The 22,066-nt window shown below is 37.1% G+C and overlaps 1 protein-coding gene across 1 annotated transcript in view; it reads left to right on the top strand.

The window, feature by feature from the left end:
• Positions 1-22,066, top strand: part of TRAF3 (TNF receptor-associated factor 3) — a 69,812-nt gene that overhangs the window by 40,409 nt on the left and 7,337 nt on the right. Inside the window, exons 5-11 of the mRNA XM_009327963.1 lie at positions 2,931-2,982; positions 5,287-5,391; positions 6,292-6,459; positions 11,150-11,230; positions 13,911-13,985; positions 15,790-15,882; positions 20,419-20,559. Of these exons, the coding sequence (XP_009326238.1) occupies positions 2,931-2,982; positions 5,287-5,391; positions 6,292-6,459; positions 11,150-11,230; positions 13,911-13,985; positions 15,790-15,882; positions 20,419-20,559 (715 nt within the window). The remainder of the gene's footprint in view (positions 1-2,930; positions 2,983-5,286; positions 5,392-6,291; positions 6,460-11,149; positions 11,231-13,910; positions 13,986-15,789; positions 15,883-20,418; positions 20,560-22,066) is intronic.

Genomic DNA, 22,066 nt, shown 5'->3' with positions numbered 1-22,066 from the left:
TGGCCACACTATTTCTGATACAGGCCAGGACGCCGTTGGCCTTCTTAGCCACCTGGGCACACTGCTGGCTCATGTTCAGCCGGCTGTCGACCAACACCCCCAGGTCCTTTTCCTTTTCTTCTTCTTGCGGCGTACAGGGACAGCCTGCTCGTGCGCCTTTAAGACTTCCTTCTTGAAGAACGTCCAGCCTTCCTGGACCCCTTTGCCCTTCAGGACCATCTCCCAAGTGACTCTCTCAACCAGCGTCCTGAACAGGCCAAAGTCCGCCCTCCGGAAGTCCATCGTTGCAGTTTTGCTGCCTCCCCTCCTTACTTCACCGAGAATTGAGAATTTTACCATTTCATGGTCGCTAAGCCCAAGACGGCCTCCGACCACCACATGTAACTGCTTGTGTAGCTTCCTTTCCCTGTAACTCTTCTAGCTGTATGTCCTGGGGCTTGTATGTTTTGTGGATTCAAGAGGGTCAGGAAGGCTGGCTTCTCTATAACTGAGATGTTTGGGTCAGAGCCCAAAGTGGGTGAGTGAATGTTATAGACATCAAATGAATGCTGAGAGATGCAGTCTTTCCCAGTCAAGGTAAAAGTGCGATCATTCAAGGAGTATCTAGCTTTTAAGAAGTATCTGTGCGTCAGTTGAAGTATATGTCTTTGCCACTCAGCTTTGATGCATTGCTACTGATTGTATTCAGCAGTGTCTTGGTCTATGTTTGGAGACCATTCTGCAAACTTTAATCTCCTGGGGTAAATAAGCAGTCAATACTCCCATTTACTACTTGGAAAGCAGAGGTACAGAAGAGATTGAGCTCACTGAATGTTGCACACTGGACTACTAACAGAGAGAGGATTTGACTTTGGAAGGTCTTGGTGATCTCCTGTTTACTTTTTGTGACCGTCCTGACTCTAGGTATTAGTTTATATTTCACTTGGAAACACTGCAATCTCAGGTAGATATAAATCAAGACTACATGCAGCATGGCAAAAGAGATTGGAGGATATTACATTACTCTGTCTTATGATAAAGAGTTAACCTCTGTACTGGGCAAATACAAGAGTCCATAACTCACTAATCCACTCCTGTAAGTTTTGTGCTACAGCACGTCAAATTTAAAACACCAAGAAAAAAACCCCACCAAATTTTCTTTCAGTACACATTTTCAGGTGAGGTGTAGTTTGTATTTAAGAAATGCAGTTATTTCTTTCTGAATGTGTGTTTTTTGGAAGACTCTTACATGGTTAATAACAGTGACTGCAGAAGAGCAAGCACCTGCCATGCTTGGATGTGTGCAGATGGACAGAGCAGATCCTTAACAATCTAAGCAGTAACAATTCTGGCATTGCTGGAATCTGGGCAGTTTTCCTTCCCTGCTGTGAGACTTGCACATGTGCTTATTACAGTGCAGCTAGAATATGTGTAATTTTACCTTCCTGACTTTCCAATCAGTCTGTTATTGAAAAGGACACATGGGTAAGACCATCTACCACACTGCTTTTTCACTGGAGTTATTTCACTATATTTAAATGCTTGTTGCAAACAAATCCTTTATTAAAATGCAACTTGCAGCTCCTTTTTTTGAGAAATAAAAAGTGTGTCATAAAACTGGAAGCAAAATAAGTTTCTGTTTCTGTATTTGGCACAAAAATTTTTCATTCAGTGTTGATATGCTGCTCCGTGCACACACGCACTGGTTATATGCTAGCAGCTTCTGTTCTAGGGTTATTTGAGGACAAAGAATTGGGAGTCAGTGTAGATAACGCAGTAAAGATGTCTGTTCAGTATGCAGCAGTAGTTTAAAAGAGCAAGTGGGATGCTTCAGTGAATTCATTAAGAGCAAGGAAAGCATGACATTGTCTTAAACATTATATGCCCTCAAGTAGATTAGTTTTCCTCCCCCCCTTTTTTTTTTAAGAAAAATATTACAGATACTGGAGCTGCAAGGTAGTTAAGATGCTCAGAAATATGATGAGACACAGAATGGTCAGTTCAAGGAGCAGAAGCCAGTGAGATGATTTGAAATAACCATACTGATTATATAACATAATCGAGCTTACTCAGCCTTTTACATTGATTTGCACTGTTGCTAGCAGCTGCAACTTGTGTAGCCTGCCAATGAGTTGCTTTATGAAAGAATTTACCTAGCTTTTACCTAGTGCCTTTCATCCATAGATCTCTGTGCTTTGCGAGGGAGATCAGTATGACTATCCTCATTTTACATGGGGAAAAGGAGCTAAAAAGGAATGAAGGGATTTACACTATGACACATAGCAGGTCAGGGCCAGAAACAGCTGTAGGAACCCAGGTTTCCTACACTCAGTTCAGTTTCTATTCAGACTGCTCTGCTCCTCAACCTACCCGTTGTCTGAGAGATCACAAGTTTGGTAATTAGATTACCAAAACAGCTACAGGGCAGTAGTTCACATAAAGGAGGGAGCAAGGATCTGTAACAGTTGCTAAAACCAGAACAGACTTGAAGGAGATGGACATAAATACTTTTTTACCCAAAAAGGATGTATAATTGACTATCAGAGAAAGTAAAGTTTAATTAGGTGTTGTTTGAAAAGGGAGGATAATTGAAGAGACAATATTTTGCCTGTTTGCACAGGTAGATTGGGAAGTGATGAAAACTGTGGATCAGGTGCAGACTGTAAAATAGGGAATGAATTTTGCCGTCTTGAAGAAAACTACTGTGCAGTTGGCTGGAGGCATTGTGGTGGTCTTATTTCTTTGGGAATGCCAGATACTGTCCACTGAAAACTCAGTGTTCAAATTTTTACGAGTAACATCATGTTATCTCATTATAATGAACTATATCCACTTTTAGTGATTTTGAAATATATTGAATAATCATAACTAAGTGCCTCATAAACGGAAATATTTGTACTACAAAAATTCAGATGAGTTAAACTAGTTTTTCTGTTTTCTTTTCTCTCCAGTTCTTCTAGTCCAAAATGTACAGCGTGTCAAGAAAGCATAGTGAAAGATAAGGTATTGTTCAAATTGTTTCTTATTCAAGAGTATTGAATTGTGTGGCATATATAAGATGTGTTACTGCTTTGTGGTAATTATTTCATAAGCCTAATAAGCTACCTGAGGAAGATAGTTTTGTTATAAAAGCTAAACCATGTATTTTATATAGGAAGACAGCTCATTTTTACTGTTAACCACATGGTAGAAAACAACATGTCAGCTTCTTCCCTAATGGTCTAGCCAGGTGTCACATCTTGTTTTCATAGTTGGGAGCTGCAGCAACGCATTGCAGTTGTCCTCCCATCAGCTGGGAGGATGGTAAGAAATATTGCATCTCCTGTAGATGCAGAAATGTGACAGATCTAGGCAAACCTTACTCCTGATTTGGCTCCAGACCAGTGTCTACTGTTTCACTAATCTGTTTTTACAGTGTGTTGTTCTGTGAACCACACTGGAACCAAAACAGTGTGGAGTTACAGTAACTGTAATAGAATCAGATTCTTTTTATATGGGTAAGTTATTTCACTGATACGCTCTTCACTGCTTTTCCCAGCAAAACTTTGTGTTGCCTTTAAAAGGTTGAGAGTAGAGAAAATCTGTTTTGATTTACATGGTTTATGCAGTTGTTATATTAGATTTTTCTAAAGCTTTTAGTAAATTCTTTGTGTTAGTAGTCTTTCCTGCCTAAATGAATACTTGTAATAGTAACCATTTTCAAGAAAAGGTTAGTGGGTGCATTAATCTCTTCTTGTCTTAACTCAAAATAGTTCTCTGAACAGTGCTCAGTGTAATTCAGTTTTGACATGGATGGGCTCTCCAGGAGCTCAGACCAATAATCATGATGCCTACTTTATTTGGGTTTTTTAACTCTGACTTTCTAGCTCCCAGTATACATATATGTGTATGTTTGTTATGAAACTTCAAATGTCTCTAAAACAGGAGGAAGACAAGAAGGGCAGTGTATATTAAATTCATGTTAGACTAAATGTGCAAGTCAGTGATTTTCATGAAACTGGAAACCTCTCCCCATAGAATACTGATGTCCAAAATCACTGAAGAGCTTTTAGACAGTCTTGGAAAAACAGTTTAAAAATTACCTTCTTACTTGAACTTCAGTCAGCAAAACTGTACCTAGTAACCTTGTGAATTACTTTGGAAAAAATACTACAGTACTGGCAAATTGATTATTCAAATGAGATTTGTTGATTCGTTAAACTTCACATATGCATCTGAAAAGTAAACAGGACTCAGTGACCTGTGTCAGATGAGACTGGATGAAAATGGTTGCAGCATTTCATTCTTCACTGATACTGGGGATAGATTCATAGTCACTGTGGACAGAGCTGATCGTAATTCTTTGTTGTTGTTGTTAAATGTTAGCATGCAGAACCGTTCTGTAATTACAGTATCCCTGCAGTGTACACATTATCACAGAACTCTGTCAGAGAAGTAGTCATAGGTTGGGCTTGGTTCTTCGGTATTTCTTAATGGTCATGAAAGCAATTGCATAATAACTACAAGTTTTTATCCCTCTGTTTTGGACTTCAAAATAGTAGTAATGGTCTTCAGTCCTCATCCCCAGTTCCTGCCCTTAGTCATGGGGCTTCCGGAGAGTGCAGTTATGTTGTCTCTTTATCTTCTATGGAGTATCACCCATAAAAGGTGAAAAATCCAAACCCTGCGCTCTCTTTCTAACTTCTTGCAGTTCTATTATAGACAAAAATGCTGGAAAGGCTTATAAACATTAAAATGGAGAGATGGTTAAAGCCGCCTTCTCTGTGAAATAATAAATCTCCTCCAGTCTAAGACCTTAGAAAATGTCTTTAATTATGTGTTACCACTGAAGTGCAAGTAGGTGTTCCAACTAACCGGTCTAGTCATTGTGGGACTGCCTTCCATGAAATCCTTCCTCTCTGAACCACTGTGCTTTGGCTCTTTTTCATCTTACGGGATTGTGCCTAATACACCAGCTTCCCAAACAATGTAGAGGGTTCTAGCTTACGCAGGCCTATTATTGGCAAGCAAATAGCAAAAAATTTAGCCCTTCCTTGTACCTTTCACTTTCTTGTATTTATAGTAAAAGTGAAACAGTAGTAGAGCATCTGTCCAAATATTCTCTTTCACTGGGGTGCTTCATAGTGGAGAAATCTCAGTGATGTGCACATTCAAGAAAAAATCAGTGGTAGGATTTTATTTCTGGCACATAAAGCTGGAATTAAATGACACTGCTGTAGCCAACTTGCATGGCTTCTACTTTATTTGAACGTGCATATTCTTGAGTGGTTTTAAATTTCTAAAATGAAGTGATTTTTTATTTTTCAGGTATTTAAAGATAATTGTTGCAGGAGAGAACTACTTGCCCTTCAAATATACTGTAGAAATGAAAATAAGGGCTGTAAAGAACAACTATCTTTGGGTCAATTACTGGTAAGTAATTGAACATAGTCATAAGCTTCCTTTTGAGTTAAAGAATAAGAAGAAATCTTGCAAATTAAAACCCCAGTCCATTTCTTGACTTGCTCACGCTAGTGGTTAATCTGATTTATAAATGTCAGAATAGAGTTAAACTGTTTTGAAACTTTTCAATGAGCTATAAGGAATTGTAGTAAAAAATCATGTGATTGTGTGACACTAAAGCTTAGAAACGTAAATGCATGAAGCAGATGAGAACTGGAGGGAGAACTAAAATTGGGAAAAATCATAATGTGTACTTTACCCATGTGAGAAATTTGAATTCCTTTTCGGTGTGTTTTTATTTTTATTTACCAGTCTTAATCCTCTCATGTAAGTGGTGGTTTATGCATGGAGTTAAACCTTTGACCTCTCCGGACTTGTAGAAAATAACTTGTAGCTTTGTTTCATGAAGGCATAACATAGCACTAAGCCGGTAATTTAACAGTCCGAAGGGATGGCTACACAGCAGTCTGCAGTGAGATGTGTAGGTACTTAAACTTGCTTTGAATGAGAAAGCTCAGGTACTTAAACAACTGAAAGCAGCATCTATGTTTATGTGGAATACTATGCCTTGAAAAAGAATGCTTACCTTTTGTTTAAATAGCCTGTGTGGAATTTTCAACTGTGGCAGAATGCTTTTAGTATAAAAGTAGCTCGCGTACATCTATAATACAGTGAAATCTGCTGTCTAGAGTGTAAAGTCAGAAATTTATTCCTGAGCAGATTTGTTAGTGTTTGCTCTTGCACAATATAGGGCACAAAATAATTTTGCTTACTTTAGTTCTGAGTTGTTTGATGTGGGATGTCTCAAAGGATAGAAGACATGCACAAAACTTAGTTGGCTTGACTAATTTTTTTTTTTGTATCTCTCAGATGCATTTGAAAACTGATTGTCAGTTTGAAGAACTCTCGTGTCCTCGTGCTGATTGCAAAGAAAAAATACTGAGAAAAGATTTGCCAGACCATGTAGAGAAGACCTGTAAATACCGGGAGACAACCTGTAAATACTGTAAAAGTCAAGTCCCAATGATTATGTTGCAGGTGCAGTATTTTCTTGTGTATATAGAACAAGATTCCGTACATTAATGTTGAATAATAACTCTTCTTGTGCTTCTGTGTAGCTGCCGGCAGAGCCTTGGCCTCTCGGCCAGAATTAGTAAATCAAAAAAGAAAATAGCTGACTTTCAAAACACTTTTTTTTTTTTTCTTTTTTCTGCAAAAACACCAGCTACTGCACTGACTGGGAAACATTTTCTTTTTTCTGATGTTCCAATACCGCATTTAAAAAAAATTCAGACCCACTGCATAATATTGATACTAACGTAATTTTTGCTATGCTTTTTTATTTTGCTTAAATTGATACAATAAATGCAACTACCGTCATAACAATTAAATGTTGTGCAGGAAAAGCATAAGCATAGCAATTGACTGGAGAAACAGCATCTTTCTGTATAAACCTTCTTGGGTACTGTGTGATCTGTTATGAGAGGAAAGGAGGAAACAATGTAAAAACAAATTGTTGTCTTGGCATAACCAGCAATGGTACCTGACAGGCCTAGGCAGAGTTACTGCTGTTCTTGGCATATGAGTAGGTTGTCTGATAAGCAGCATGTTGTGAGAAGTATAGAGCAGAGGTTGAGAAAGTCATACTTACTTTACACACAGAATTGTAACTTGACTGTGTTTGCATTATTTCACATTGAACTCTATTATGCTGAATATCTCTTGCTGTAATTTTAACTTTTTTTTAAAATTCTGTTTACATATTTTCCATGGTTTGACATTCTCGGATTTTGGACTTAGTATAGTAAGATTTATAGTAAGATTTTGGACTTCTTAGTGTAGTAAGAGTGATGTGAGACTTCACCTGACAAACAATACACAAGAATACAAATGAAAATGAAGTTCTCAATGATGAGAAGCATTTTTAGCTTGGAGATGTCATTACAAAAAGGCATAAGTAGAATCTCAGCAAGTTCTGGTTTAGATCTGGCTTTCAATTATTTGAGTGTATACTTGCAACGGCTGGTGCTTTAGTAATTGTGCATTACCTAGCATAAGGTGGCTGAGATGTGAAAATACACAGAGACATTTAAGTTTACACTGTGTTTATTCTTGCACATTCTGATACAGAGGTGAAACTGTATTTAGTTAGATTGTGGATGCTGTTCTCACAGAATTTTCTTTAGGCAGAGAGTGACATTAAACAATGTGTAGTGTCTTAACAGACAAAATCAGTGAGTATTAAATATGTCTCGTTGTACAAGCTGGATTTCCATATCTAAGCAACATGCTCACATGTTCCTTGTAAGCAGTTTCTTTTTATAGGAGCGATGTAGTTAAATTTTTGAGAGTCTGAAATCATCCTTACGTTTTGAGGAACAGAACTCTGTTTTAGTTTAACAGCGTGCTCTTTTATCAGATGTTGATGGATTTGACATTTATGAAATCTTTGAACTAGTGGTAGCTTTCAAGATATTCAGAACCTGAGACAAGTTTTAGTCTATCAGATTTTTAATTCACAGCGAAACCTATTTTAGACATACATGTTGGAAACAAGAATGGCATATTACTCTGAAGTACAGAAAAGAGTGTTTGTAAATAAAGTAATTGTTCTCCAAAATCTTAAGTGGTGGAATTCTGAGTTGCTTTAGGAGGTAATAGAATTGGCTTACCCAGCAGCCAAAGAGGTTTGTTAAAATGTAGTGTTATGTTGAGATATCACTATTTTGATTGTGTTAAAGTTGGCACCACTATTCACCTGCCCTTAAAAGTTCTAAAAAAATCTGCATTTGTAAATCAGAACATTTCCAAGGAGTGTTACATGTTCTCATGTTATCATTGGCTTATATGTTTCAGTATATAGAAAAAGGACAGTTTTGCTTCCATGCTGCTTTAAGGGTGCAGAAAGCTCCACAGTTAGAAGATTAGCAATTGGCTGCTATTTTTTTTTTTTGCCTAGATTTTTAAAAGTTCAGTGATTGTAGAAATGCAGATGGTTTTATTTGTTGTGGCCTGATAAAATGTTACCTCATTGTACTTTGGTAATGAGAATCAGAAGCTTAATGAGACAGTACTTGTGAATGAAAGGCTCCTTTTGACTTCTCATTTGAGTCTTGTCACCCAGAGCTCTAGTTCATCTCTAGCTTCTGTAGCCTAAAATTTTCTCTAATGTAATAATGACTGAAGCAGGCCTTAGTGACTTGAACTGAAAATGGAGATAGAGGGAGCGTACCGAGAAAAAAAAAGTATGCAAATGGAAACAAAAATAATTTTACCGGAGTACATATGGTTCATGTCTTCATGGAATCCCATGACCTGTGGGGTAGGAAATCCCCGTTGTTGGAGGCAGACTCTTTAGTTAACAATGTTAGTACACATTTTTTTCAGATTGCATTTGTCTTGCCTGCACTGTCGCTAGGTGTGTTAACTTCTTAATTTCTTCTCTTTAAACCATCTAAAAAGTTGGGTTCTTTTGTCACAAAGCTACCTTTTCCATCTTGTAACTCCTGGCAGATAAAGATGGTGCGTTGTTAAAACAGAAATTAGTAGCCTGAAATGCTTCTGAATTATACTTTTCTGTGGATAATCCACAAAACTGTTTGGAAGTGCTTCTCCTATAAAATTGATTCTTGGGCAGTAGTAGTATGATACAGATGTGGAAGGACAGCATTACTTAGTGCCTAGGCTCATCACTACCACCCTGGCCACAAAAAGGCTGTCCCAGGCAGACCCTACCAAGGCAATCTGGACTCTACTCAGTAGTCTGAAATACCACTGAGCTGACTGGGACAGCCACTGGGGAAGACACAAGACATTGTCATCTTGCTCCCTTGTCACTGCTCTGGAACCAGACATGTTCCCAGTGTGGCACTGGCTTCTCTGGGGAGCCATATTAATAACCTGCCTTCCTCTCATCTGTGCCAGGTGCCCTGCATGTGGTGTCACCCATGTTTTATGCTGCGTTTGGCTTTTGGTTTTCTGTGCTTGACTGTGTGAATTTAGCTGGTCCGTAAGAAGAGGATTCTGCCACTGGAATGGGATTAGGGTGGTATATCCTGAAGTCATTGGAAAGGCTTCCCTTGGTTTCAGTGGGTGGGCCCTGGGATGCGGAGTGAGGGGAGAGGGCTGAGAAGAAGTTGCATGTCGCCTTTTTATCATGAACCAAGAGTCAATGTCATAGCCTTTGCCAGATCAGGTAGGTTAGAGAAGAGAGTGAGTTAAAATTAGGGAATGAATGTTAGAAGGGAGTATTATTTTTCTAGTTTTGCAGTTGATAAACCATTAAAGATGTTTGTAAGGCAGTAGGCTCCCAAAGCTGCATGGTAGTGTGTGATGCCTCTCTTCAGCCTGATTACAGATGCATTCAGAATGAGGGGGAGCCCAGGTCCAGTTCTTGAGTCTGAGCAGAAATGGCCCTATGAGCCATTGCTTATCAGCAGAGAACCACAGTCACCCTGACAGAGGTTACTCTGGGGAGAGATGTTGTCAGTCTGTTAGCATTGCTCCTGGTTAGGTATCCATGTTCTGGTGGGAAGGGACTGAAGCTAGCTCCTCACCCCCACGTTTTGGGAGGCTGTCCCAGCTCTCTGGCTAAGGAGCAACTTAGGCTTCCTTGCTTTCTGTCGCTGTGACTGTCTACCTGTGCTGCACCAAGTCAACTAGAGAGAATAAGGAGGATGGCAGGATAGGCTTGCTTCAGAACAGCATACCTGATGATCTGTTTTTAAAAATGAGGAGATATACATTTTCAAATATTTGCAGATTTTCGACAGAGTTCTGAACCAAGGCCTTTCACATCTCAGAGCTTGGGTCTCCTTTATGTCTTGGTTTTGTTTCAGAAAACCAGACACTATTACTGGGCAAAAAGAGCATGCTATTTGTTCTTCCCTTTCTAATGGGGTTATAAATCCAGACATTTGTTTCTTTTGCTTTTCTTAAGTACCAGAAATGAAACAGTTTGTTTCAAGTTGAATGGGACATGTCACTTGACGTGAAACGAAATTTTTTTTTCCAGATTTTGTTGAGAAAAACTGAGAAGAAATGTAAATTCAATTAGCTTGGGCCTGATTTTCTTCCCGCCCTGAGGTGATATGGTTTGACAGCACTACTGAAGTATCTGTCGTCATCTAGGTTCAGATCAAAGTGCCTGCCCGGCATCATTATAAAATTCAACATTGCTTTGAACTTTGGGTATATAACAGTGACACTTAGTATCAGATGTTTGGGAATCAAAATTAGAAAAGAATTGGAAGGGGAATATCTGTACATAGGAAAGAGAGATTCTCTGAGAGTGGGCAATGTACGTTTCTGAAGAGCTTTTCCATGCACTGTATACCCTTACTAAAAAGGACATCTACAGTGGTTCTGCTCGCTCTTAAAGATGGCCATTGTTGTGAGTAATTCTTGTGGAAGAAAACTTGACTTCTATTATTGTTTCGTTGCTCTAAGTAAAAACAATAAAATGGGAAGTAAATAGATTTACTCTGTGTGGGGAAAACACAAGAAAACCCTTATTTTTGCTTCAGAATATCAGCACATCTATTGAAAGCATAAACTGATGTTTGAGCAATTGTAGTTCTGTAACTCTGCACAATTGGGATAAACATTGAAAAAATCTTACATGTTGTTTTTTTAATTATTGTAGGATGCTTTTCTTTGCAGGTAAGTCCTCTCTTTAATTTCAGAGTAAGAGTTGATTTGTGGTGTGTTTTGCTTTTTTCCTCTGTAGAAACATGAAGATACAGACTGCCCGTGTGTCATGGTTTCATGTCCTCATAAATGTAGTGTTAAAACACTCATGAGGAGCGAGGTAAGAAGTCATGCCCAGTGTTGTGCTGAAAAATTAAATAATTTTTTTTTTAGTAAGATCTCGCAAGAATTTTGCCAGAAGCCATTTCCTTATTAAAATGTGAGATCTAAAGAAAAGCTTTTTCTACCACACAGTTAAGTGTGATAACACTCAGATATTTTTAATGATTTCTTGAAAAACTATTTAAAAAGAAATAATTTCTTAGTTTTGTGTCATTATTACACTTGGCTTGTCCAAGATCAGCGCATGTCTTTCCTGCTTTCATTTTTACTAGCTTTCCCCCTGCCCTTCCCCCATTTGAAGCATTTGTTGAGCACAGTAGAGCAGCATCTTGGGGTAGTTAGCTTATATTAAAATAAAAAGAGAGAATTAAAATTTAGTGCAAGTTGACAAGAGTTAGTAAAGACTAGAAAAAACATATAAATGTGTAGAATCATTCCATGGAAAAACTTAAATTATGATTAAATCTGTTAAATTTGGAAGAAATAATAACTGACACTTAAAGAATTAGTGTAAGATACAGGGTAATGTGAGTACAACATTCCAACAGCCAGATGCAACAATGCATAAAAATTTCTCTTAATGTGTAGAAGCTTGCAGTAATATATAGACCAGATTAAAAAAAAAATCAAAACCTGTCTTGTTTGAACAGATCAATGTTCTTGTACATAAACGGATATAAGTAGCATCTGTCAAAGTTGATATGCATTATTTTCTCCTAAAAATAGAACTTACTCACCAAGGATGGGGAAGATCTTATTTAAGTCTTCAGCACTCTGTAAGCCTCACTTAAGGAAAGTTAAGTTTCTGATCTGAGGATAAGCTTTTCTCTTTTCACTGGTACTTCCTGAGTTGGATTCGTACTATTTTTCAGTTACACTTATAAATCTTTAATCATGTCATAGTGCACAAGGGACATAAGGCACCTGCCAAACACAGGGGCAGTCTTTTCCCCCAGGATAATGAAATATAAAATATATGATAGATACTGTACCTATTAACAGAAATTGAGCTGCTAAGAAAAGAGAAAATACGTATACTGAGCCAATTCTATCGGTGCTTACTTCCGAGTTTAGATCCTGGTTCTGCAGTGCTTAGGCATATTCTCAAATCTTGACTTCAGCAGTTACTTTGAGAAGAGGTATATCTGAGTGCTAATAAGAATTGACCCATTAAAGGCTGGGTCGTTACACATATAGTCAGAATTGGGTTCTGAAACCATTGGTAGAATCAGAACTTTAAAGAGTCATCTTGCCCTGCATCATCTGTTGCTGTATGTTGCTTAATTTTTTTCTGATACTGTGAAAATGTATATATTACTTAGCTGCATGGTTAGGGACAATGACTCTAATGCAGTAAATGGGAAAATGCCTGCCTAACAGTTTGAGAAAATTCTGTAGTGTACAGCAAGTGAATATCTTTTTGTAGAATAAAAGGCAGTTTTTCATGTTTAATTCATAACTCTTTGGCATTCTTGTAAAGCCTGTTATACCACATGTCTCTCTCTTATTTGGTCTTATTTTTTTTCTGAACCACGTGTCTTTTGAAACTACACTGTGAATTTCTACAGCTAGTGTTTAGAACATAATAGGTGTATATCAGAGATGAGTGACCGATTGCATCTCGGTATCAGATTTTAAAGACTGTCCTGTCTGTTCCAGAGCTACACGTTCAAAGCAGAATTGGTTCACTACTTCCTTCCATGGAGGTGGATGAGCCGACTCATGTGGGGCTTATGGTGTGGGAATTTCAAACGAGATTTTGAAACCCAAAAGAGTGATGCCAGCTGAGGAGCTAGACTCTAGCTCCTGTCTGCTTTGTGGGAAATACAAACTGCAGATCCTGTTTTTGAAGAGAGAGTGTTTGTTGCACTATCTCTTCCAAAAATGGCTCTCTGCTACAACTTTTAGGCAGTTTGCATCCAGCTGCTGCCCTCTGTGCTGCAATGGCTGCTGTCTGTATATATGTATATGCTTCTGTGAATTGGTTTATTTTTAAATGAAAAGTGGTCTGTGCTCATAATAATCCAAGATATGGAATAAATCTCAATCTGTGGAAAATGCAGGCATTTTACTAATCAGTTTCAATCCTGTGTACTGCATTTTTTAAAGCTACTTAACTGTATCTATTCTAAAACTCTTTGTCTGTTTCATGCAGTACTTGTTTAGTGTTTTTTGTGTAATTTAACCATTAAATTTAGGCATGGAGAATTGCATGTTATATTTTGAAAAATTGGTTCCTCATGAAATTATAATAAGAAAAAATGTACTTTACTACAGTGAAACTGACCTTAAGACTTGCTCAGAACACCGGTAAAAAATCACTTGTCGAGAAAAGATTAGTCATTCATTAAAGTCAAATGAAATCATATAATAATTGTAGAGTGTGTTCTTTTTGTTTGCTTTTTTAAAATTGGGTTGCCTATTGAAATAGTCTTTAGTAGAAGTTTCACTGTATATTAAATGTATCACACTGTATACTGTATTGGCATGTGTGTGTGGTTTACATACGTGTATATATAGTATTTGCACTTTAGGTCAGACTGGAGAAAATATACACACGTGTATTGTATGTTCTGCAAACGGCACACAATACAAACCTGATAACCTGTGCCCTTTATGTTTTGAGCATTATCATGCAAACGTCTTTTGCCAAAACTCACATTTTTTTCCTATTGCAGTTGAATGCACATTTGTCAGAATGTATTAATGCCCCAAGTACCTGTAGTTTTAAGCGTTATGGCTGCACTTTTCAGGTCAGTATATAACAATTATACTTCCCAGTTGATGAAAGTCTGCAAATAGAACCTAACTCTTTGACGTGAAAGTTCTGGACTTCTCTAGTCTCGGTTAAGAAAAAGTCATCCAGTTGCACCGAGTGATTATGCAGCAGATGTTTGGTTTTGCATTTTAAAAATAAACAATATAAAAAGCCCACATTTTCCTGCAGTGGTTTGGGAGTTCAGTTATTAGGTACATCATGTTGAAATAGGAAGATGATACATTTGAAGAACTTTTTCACTTAGAATAAGAGGAAAGTCACTTTTTTCCTTCAGAAAATAGACTAGTAACTTCAGTTGTTTCTATGAAAGTATTTCTTTTCTTGAGCTAAGTATGTTTATATTTTCTCTCATTTGTGTGTCTTAATATTTTTATTAAGGTTAAACATAGGTTAGCACACTTAAAACATATTTTTATGTGCATTCATATGTCTGTGTGCACAGAGGTGTATAATCAAAGCATAGCATGAAATTTATTTTTAAAAAAAGTTTTAGATTTTAATCCTGTCAATCCCTGCAATGTTTAAAAAAAATTTTAAAAAAGCACCAAACCTCAGCGTTTAGTTTCAGTAGTATTATTCCAGTCTCTTCTGATATTCTGCTTCCCTTACCATATATCTTGGGGAATTTGGATGCTTATATAATGAAGAGATTAGTCAGGAAACTTCAGAAACCGCTGACAGGAAAAAATGGAGTTTAGTGTGATTCATTTGTTAGCCCATGATAACTTAAAGAGACAAGAACTATAAGCAGCAACACTTCTCAATAAACTACTTCTTGCAGGTATTTCCTGGTTCTTAAATAATGAGCATTCATCTTTTTGAGTGTTAACAGTAATGCTCTTAGTGGTAGAACTGATCAATGCTGTAACCCTGCCCACTGTTATGTCGTATGTATTGCCATTCATTTTATGTATCTATATGTGTGCATATATGTACATATATCCACATATATATTTTTAGTATTTTATATAGAGTACATACCTTGAGGATCATTGAAACCCTTTCAGTTGCTTTGCAGCATATCTACCATCAAAGCTAACATACTCTGCATTGCAAAACACTTACTGAGGTAGGTGTAATGCAACACAATACAAATAAAGTAAGTAATATGGTCTGCATCTTATGTACTCTGTATATGATCTATGTGTGTTCTGTAAACTTTTTATATAGTGGTTATTTGTAACAGCATTTATAGGTTGTGCAGAGGCAGCATATCTGAATGTCGTAGAGCAATCATGGTGACATCTTAGGATGACAAACTAGGCATTGTAATATCTCTCAAAGTAGTTTATAAAGCTGGCAGTTTCCAGTGATGATAAATTTACCTTAAATATTTGTCTTTAATATTCAACTGAGGGAAAACTTAGTGCTTATGAAGCTGTTCATGAAATACAACAGAAGTTTTAAATTACGGTTTGGGGAATTGGACATTTTAGGTTTTTGTATAACTCGAGTTTTATTGTGCTTTATTTAGTGTAAAGCTAGACAGAAGATTCTAAAACACAATTCATTTTGTAAATCTTGTTCATCTTTATTGTCTCTGATGTATCAAGTACACTGGATGGAGATATATGGCAGTTGTATAAAGCACTTGCTATATTAAATGTATTCCTGACTTTTGTAAATTCCCAAGTAGATTTCCCTTCTCTCTACAGTTCTGCAACATGCATCCGTGAACCAAAATATGTAGTGTTGGTTCGATGTCTTGATATACTCTTTCTTTGTAGGTTTAAAAGAAGTGGAATTGGCTAAAATGTATAAATTCTTTGTTGTCACAGGGAACAAATCAACAAATTAAAGCACATGAAGCCAGCTCAGCAGTGCAGCATGTTAACTTATTGAAAGAGTGGAGCAATGCTCTAGAAAATAAGGTATATATTCTACTCACTTCTAATTTTCATTGATTTCTTTAAATCATATAAGAGTACTGGAAGAAGCGCCTTTTTTCTGTTTAACAGCTGTTCAACAGTACAGCTAAAGCACTAGTAGGCTCCAAACACAATCAAGCCATTTAGCGTATCTGGTACGTTTGTTATAATAAAATGCTGTGAGAAACTTGGCTTCGCAACTCTATATACAATTTTCCTCATTGGTAACTTAATTAAAACACTTTCTTCACACAGATAAACAGTCTAGTATTAAATTTCCTCTCTGAGCTGCCTTCTTACAAAAGGGAGGGTTCAGAAAGCTGTGGCAGCGCTGTGAGCTGTATTTTTGCTACCTCAGTATTTTTCCAGAGGTAACATTATTAGAAGTACCATGTAATAAACTGGTTATTTATTTTATTTATTTTCGTTGTTGCTCTCCAAACTTAATGACGTGCAAAGGTTAATTAAATTAAACATATTGTAACTCATGGGCATGATGATTTCTGCTGTAGTGCTAGACCAGAATGAAGTTCATGTTGCAGTGCTTCCTTGGGACTCCTGGTTTTAGAATGTTTGGGATTTGGGAGATGCTGAAATCATATCAGTATCAGCTATGATCTTGTGAATCGTTTGAATGACTTAACCATCTGTTTTCCAAATAAAATTTAAGGCTTTGATTTAAAAATGCAAAACTTCAGGAAAAAATCACTGGTTTTTTTTAAATCTTTTGGAAAAGATGACTGTTTTACATAGCTATTAAAATAACGCTTCTGCTTTTTTTTTGGGGGGGTGGAATCCCTGAATTACTAAACTATTCTACAAATGCAGGCAGAAGAGTCAGGAGCCCCTTTAGATTTTTCTAGAATGAGTTAAGTGAGTGTAACAATTCCAGTGTAAGCTCAGTGGCAGTTATGATATGTGTGGCTTGTGACTTCTGTCATCTCACAGCAGACCGCTAGCTCGAGTTTAGCAAACTCTGTCTAGAAAGCGTAGTCCCTTCTTGGCCTACAGTGATCTCTCATGCATGGGTTTCCAGCAAGGTCCTGCAGCTGCAGGAAGTATAGGTTTAAAGCAGAACTTAAAAATCATATTTTGCTGTTCCTGTTGTCCCCAGCACACTTGTCCCTGGACTGCTTGTTTTTGAACTTGAAGCCCTGTAAGGAAACCATTGAACCTGGGAGAGGTCCAGCGTAGTTTTTTTAGATACAATTTTTACTACATGTGTAAGTCTTAGTTTGATGATCAATAACAATACTTAAGTTTGCCTTTGCACTTGAATCTCTTTGTTAATGTAGGAACTGTACATTTTTCCGTTTTGACAGATACAAATTCATATCCTTAGTTCTTTTTTCATTAGTCTGATTAAAACTATACAATTTCTTTTACATCATAGGAAAAAACCATGTTCCTTGTGACTTCCAGAATAGATCATGTTCTGCCTTTTGTCAGTGTCCTGAGAGGTGCTTTGTCATTTAAAAAATACCCAGCAGTTCTATGTTTGTCTCTTATAGAGCTAGGAGGATGTACACTTTACTACTCTTCTATGTTCAATTTTTGTTTTAACTTTCATTTAGGACATAACTGCTTATCATTGTTTGTCCATTTTTTCTTTTTTTTTTTCTTTTCACTTCCTGCTTTGTAGACTTCTTCCTATTCATAATAAAGAGTTGAATCACTGGAAATCCCAAGACTGTGCCAAGTTACCAGAATAGCTAACCACATATCATATGTCAGTGACTTTATTCTAGAGAAGGGTAACAAAATGATTTGTAACTTCATTGTTGTTCTCTCTTTGAGAAAAAATTAATTGATGCATTGAAGAACAACGGTGCAACGTTAACTTAGCTGATGAATGTCACAGAAATCTCGGCCCTGCTGAAGTCAGTGGAATTCTTGTCGTTGGTTTCTGCAGGGTCAAGATTTCGTTAGGGGTACTCATTGTGATATGTATGGAGAGGAAAGGAGAAGTTGTCTTCTCCCAGTCACCACGTTCTTCAACAGTGCTTGTGGAGTATGCAAACTGAAAGTCTTCAGAGCTGCAAAGCTTGTGCTAAGTTGTGCATTTGGTATTTGAATGGTGCTGTTGGCAAAGAGTAGTAAGAGAAGGTCAGATGTAAAATCTTGAATCAAAACTTTGTGGGGCGAATTAAAATTCAGTGTTTTGTTCACTCTGTGATGGGACAGACTTGCAGACTGAACTCCCACGGGTTTTGTGATGTTGGAAATAATGACTTGAACGTAATTTTGTGGCTTTGTCACATTCTTAAAGAAATCTGGTATAAACTCCTTTTTCTTTTTTAATATGTGACTTAAATATGGGACCTCTCTGTTTTAATCCAGTTCTTTGTGGCGTAACAGGGTTTCTTCCATTCTTTTTTAGTAAGTAATAATAAGCAATAGCTTAATTTGAAAAACTGCTGAATAAGAGCGTGCTTTATCCTAGCAATATTTAAAATATGACAAGGAAGTAAAGGAAGCTGATTGATGCAGTTTGTAAATAGATGCTGTGTTTCCTTTACCCTGTTCTTTAGCTCAAGTTCCAAAGACTTATGCCAAATACAATTAGGAAACTATATTTAGTGTTAAAGATTTCTTATTCACAAATTACAACCGAACTACAATTACTGACTTAGCAATGACAGTTCTGTATGATTAAGGGCTGCAGGACATAATTCTGGTTTTCTTGTGTTCTGTAGAACCGTGTGGAAAAATCTCAGTACAAGACAGGCCCACGTTTTATAACTTGTACAAAAATGGAAATGTAATGCTAGTGACACAGTGTAACTGCCTTATGATTGGGAGGCCTGGGAAGGAAACAATGAGAAAAGGGAATGTAAAGATTACACTTAACTAAAGAACTCTGATTCATTAAGGAAAAGGAGGATGCAAAAAATTAAAGTGGCTACCCAGCAGAACTGAAATCTGTGGGAGACAGGGGTACTAGTTAAACTTAAACTTGTTCCTGAAAATTTTCTCTAGTACCTAGGCATGCATTCCTTCAGCCTTGAGATTGTTTCTCTCTCTGCACTGGCAAAATTAGCTTTGTCTCACTTCTGTTGAGCCTTTTCTGCCAGTTTTTTCCACATATAAAATGCGGAACTAATGTATGTGTGTATGTGCACACATGCTATGCTATATTGAAAAGTAGATAGGCACATATATTATGGCATCTCTGTATGGTTTTGGGCCCCTGTCCAATGAACATGCTCAATGCCTGTGGACTTTGGCAGTCCTTTGTCTAGTTTAGGCTACTATAGAGATTGAAATTATTTACCTTTTTAAAGAGGCTAGCTTCTTGAGTCTAGGAATGCAGTGACACGTAAGTTACTCGACTATGTCTGATTAGAGGGCAGTTAAGGTGATGGAATTCTATAGTGGTACCCAATTCAGAGGTAAAAATGGCTTGACCTCAAACCAGCATCTGCACTGGGGGTGGTGGTGTAGCTTTTTTGGGAACATGAAGCATCCAAGTAATTGGTCTCAATGTGGAATGTTTATCAAAAGATTTTCATGGGTCAAAAATGGTGCTGCTTCTTACCCATATAAAAATCTATCTGTGGAATTAGTCAGGGCATGTCCAAATGTCATTTTGTGTCAAGTGTTTGTTTTCTACCTTTTTGCTGCTGAATAATCTTGCCTGGGGAAAAATGCAATTTCAAAAAAAAAAAAAAAAAAAAGGCAACCCACCACCACAAAGAAACCTCCTTCCCCAAACCACATTAATGAACAGAGCATGAAATAGCGTGACAGAGAATATTTACTGTGCTACTTTCATCCCCAAGGAGATAGAATATATGATATTCTTCTAACAAGGCTCATGTTTTAAAATCAGAATGAGTCACTAATGAATGAATTCATAAAATGTCAATACAGAGAGAGAATATAATCCGCAGCCTTGTAGCTCTTTAGTCTTTTCTACTAGTAGGCACCATTGGATTTTCCTTCAAATGCATGGATCCCTTCTGTATTCACTCATTTCAGGAGTTTTCATCACCATCACATTCTGTGAAGCCAAGCCAATCCCATGCAGATGATGTTTTTCCTTAAATTTGCTATAGATGAGGATAGATTGCAGTAGGTGGGGAAGACTAATGTTTCCCTTTCCCGACTAGCTTTTCAGCTGCTCAGCTTTTCTCTGGTATCCCTTCTGTGCAGGGCTCAAGTTCTTAACACTGATCTAGAGCCAAATAGGTAGTTTCTTCCGAACTCCAAGCAACTCCCAAGTCAGTTAGTGGAAACCAGGAAACCAAGCCATTAAATAACAAACTGAATAAAGAAAAGACTATGCTTAGACACAAGTTCTTTTGCTGTTTGTGTATCCCATCTGCACTTTCATTAGCCAAAGTTGTACCAATACCATGCTGTGGAAGTGCTAAAGTAGCTATCAGAAGGTTGGGGTTTATTTATTTATTTGCAAGACATGGAGAGAGATTTTACTAGGATCTCATCCCTTTCATGTGTGTAAGATAGTTTAAAACTAACAAAGTTATAGGTATTTTTAATAAACTTTGGCAGGAGTAATTGTAGAATTTTTTCCAGGTGGCCTTGCTCCAGAATGAAAGTTTGGAAAAGAACAAGAGTATACAAACTTTACATAATCAGATTTGTAGCTTTGAAATAGAAATTGAAAGACAGAAGGAAATGCTGCGGAATAATGAATCTAAAATACTTCATTTACAGGTAAGAAATTTAGAATCTCCCCATTAAAGCAGAAATGGTAGTAGCTTCTGTTCTGTGCCTTTACACTTGTCAAGTGAAGTGTTCTAATTAAAAAGGGTGGGGGAGAGAGTTTACCTTATTATAAAGCTATTCTGATTTTTCTTTTTTTCCTTCTGGTCAGTAGCTGGTTTGTTGTGTTTGTTGGAGTAAGATACTTCACTAAAACACTACAGCTGCCTAGCCTACGATAAAACATAAAACCCCTGTTTAAAAAGGGAAAAGACTGAAAACAAAATTACAAATCTTATCTGAAAAATAATGATCGTTATTTTTTCTTCTCTGCAAAAAATAACTCCTTGAGGAACTACTGTCAAACTGGAGGACAAGATTAGCACCTTAAAACTGTCATATGTATAAAGTATATTTCTTTCCTACTTGCTGGTATTTTAAAAAATATTAATCATGAGTGAGATCAGTCTGGTGTGGAATTAATCCAAACGCAGTACAATGCATTTGAATATACTTTTTAAAATCCATGTTTCTGTTGTCCTCCTTCTGAGGAAAATGTATCTAATTATTCCTTTGCCAGTAGGTCTGAGTTTCTTATTCTGTGGTCTGAATCACCTGGCCACAAGCCAGCATCAAACTAGAAATCCTCTGGATGCATTAGCATGGTGCTTAGCCCAAGCTGAAATTCTGTGGTTTGCATTCAGAGCTGACTTGGAATGTGGATGCTGGAAATTTGCGTTAGCTTGCGTGAATACTGACCACAATTAGGGAAACCTCAGGGGATACTTAGCAAGCTATTGTGAAGGTATCATTTACACATTATTTTAGTATATTTGCTGCTAGAATATCAGATATCCACTTTAGCATCCAGCTTAAAGGAATGTAAATAAAATTATCTTTCACTTACTATTCACTTCACATATTAAACTGCAGATGTTGATACTCAAGAAAGATATAAGTATCCAAACGAGTATGGCTAAAATTCAAAGGGTAGCACATTCAAGAGCTTTCAGAGCCTTGAGACCCTCAGTGTTGGTTTATAAGGAAACCTTTAATTTTGGCAACAGCAACGTTTCTCCTTACAGCACTTATTTCTTTCCATGTTCTGCCCGTGTAGTAACCAGTTTAGCCTCCTTAGTCATTGTTATTTGGTCTGATGATAGTCTGGGATATGGCTGCATGCTTACAATATTGCATTCCGACACTGGGAAGCTAATCCTTGTATGTATTGATATTGCTGATTGAATCTACCAGGAGGTAAGTTAATTTGTAAGCCTGGGGTTTTTACACATGCTGTTTCAATAACCAGTGATGAGAGGGGAAATGGAAAAAACGTAGAGTTTTCCATGATTGTCTTGATGACAGATTGCAATATCTTTGATTTCCTCAAGCTGTAAGTGTTGGCAAAATCAATTTGCAAATGGTTTATGTTTAGAAAAAAAACCCTCAAAACAATATGGTTGGCAGATTCCAACAGGTGGCTTTTTGGTGGTAATAAGTACTGGAGAGGTTGTTTTGC

This window comes from Pygoscelis adeliae, unplaced genomic scaffold (assembly GCF_000699105.1).
Source record: "Pygoscelis adeliae isolate BGI_AS28 unplaced genomic scaffold, ASM69910v1 Scaffold130, whole genome shotgun sequence".
In the NCBI taxonomy this organism is placed as follows: domain Eukaryota; kingdom Metazoa; phylum Chordata; class Aves; order Sphenisciformes; family Spheniscidae; genus Pygoscelis; species Pygoscelis adeliae.
Note: the sequence above shows the minus strand (reverse complement) of the source record. Positions and strands in the feature narration are given on the sequence as shown.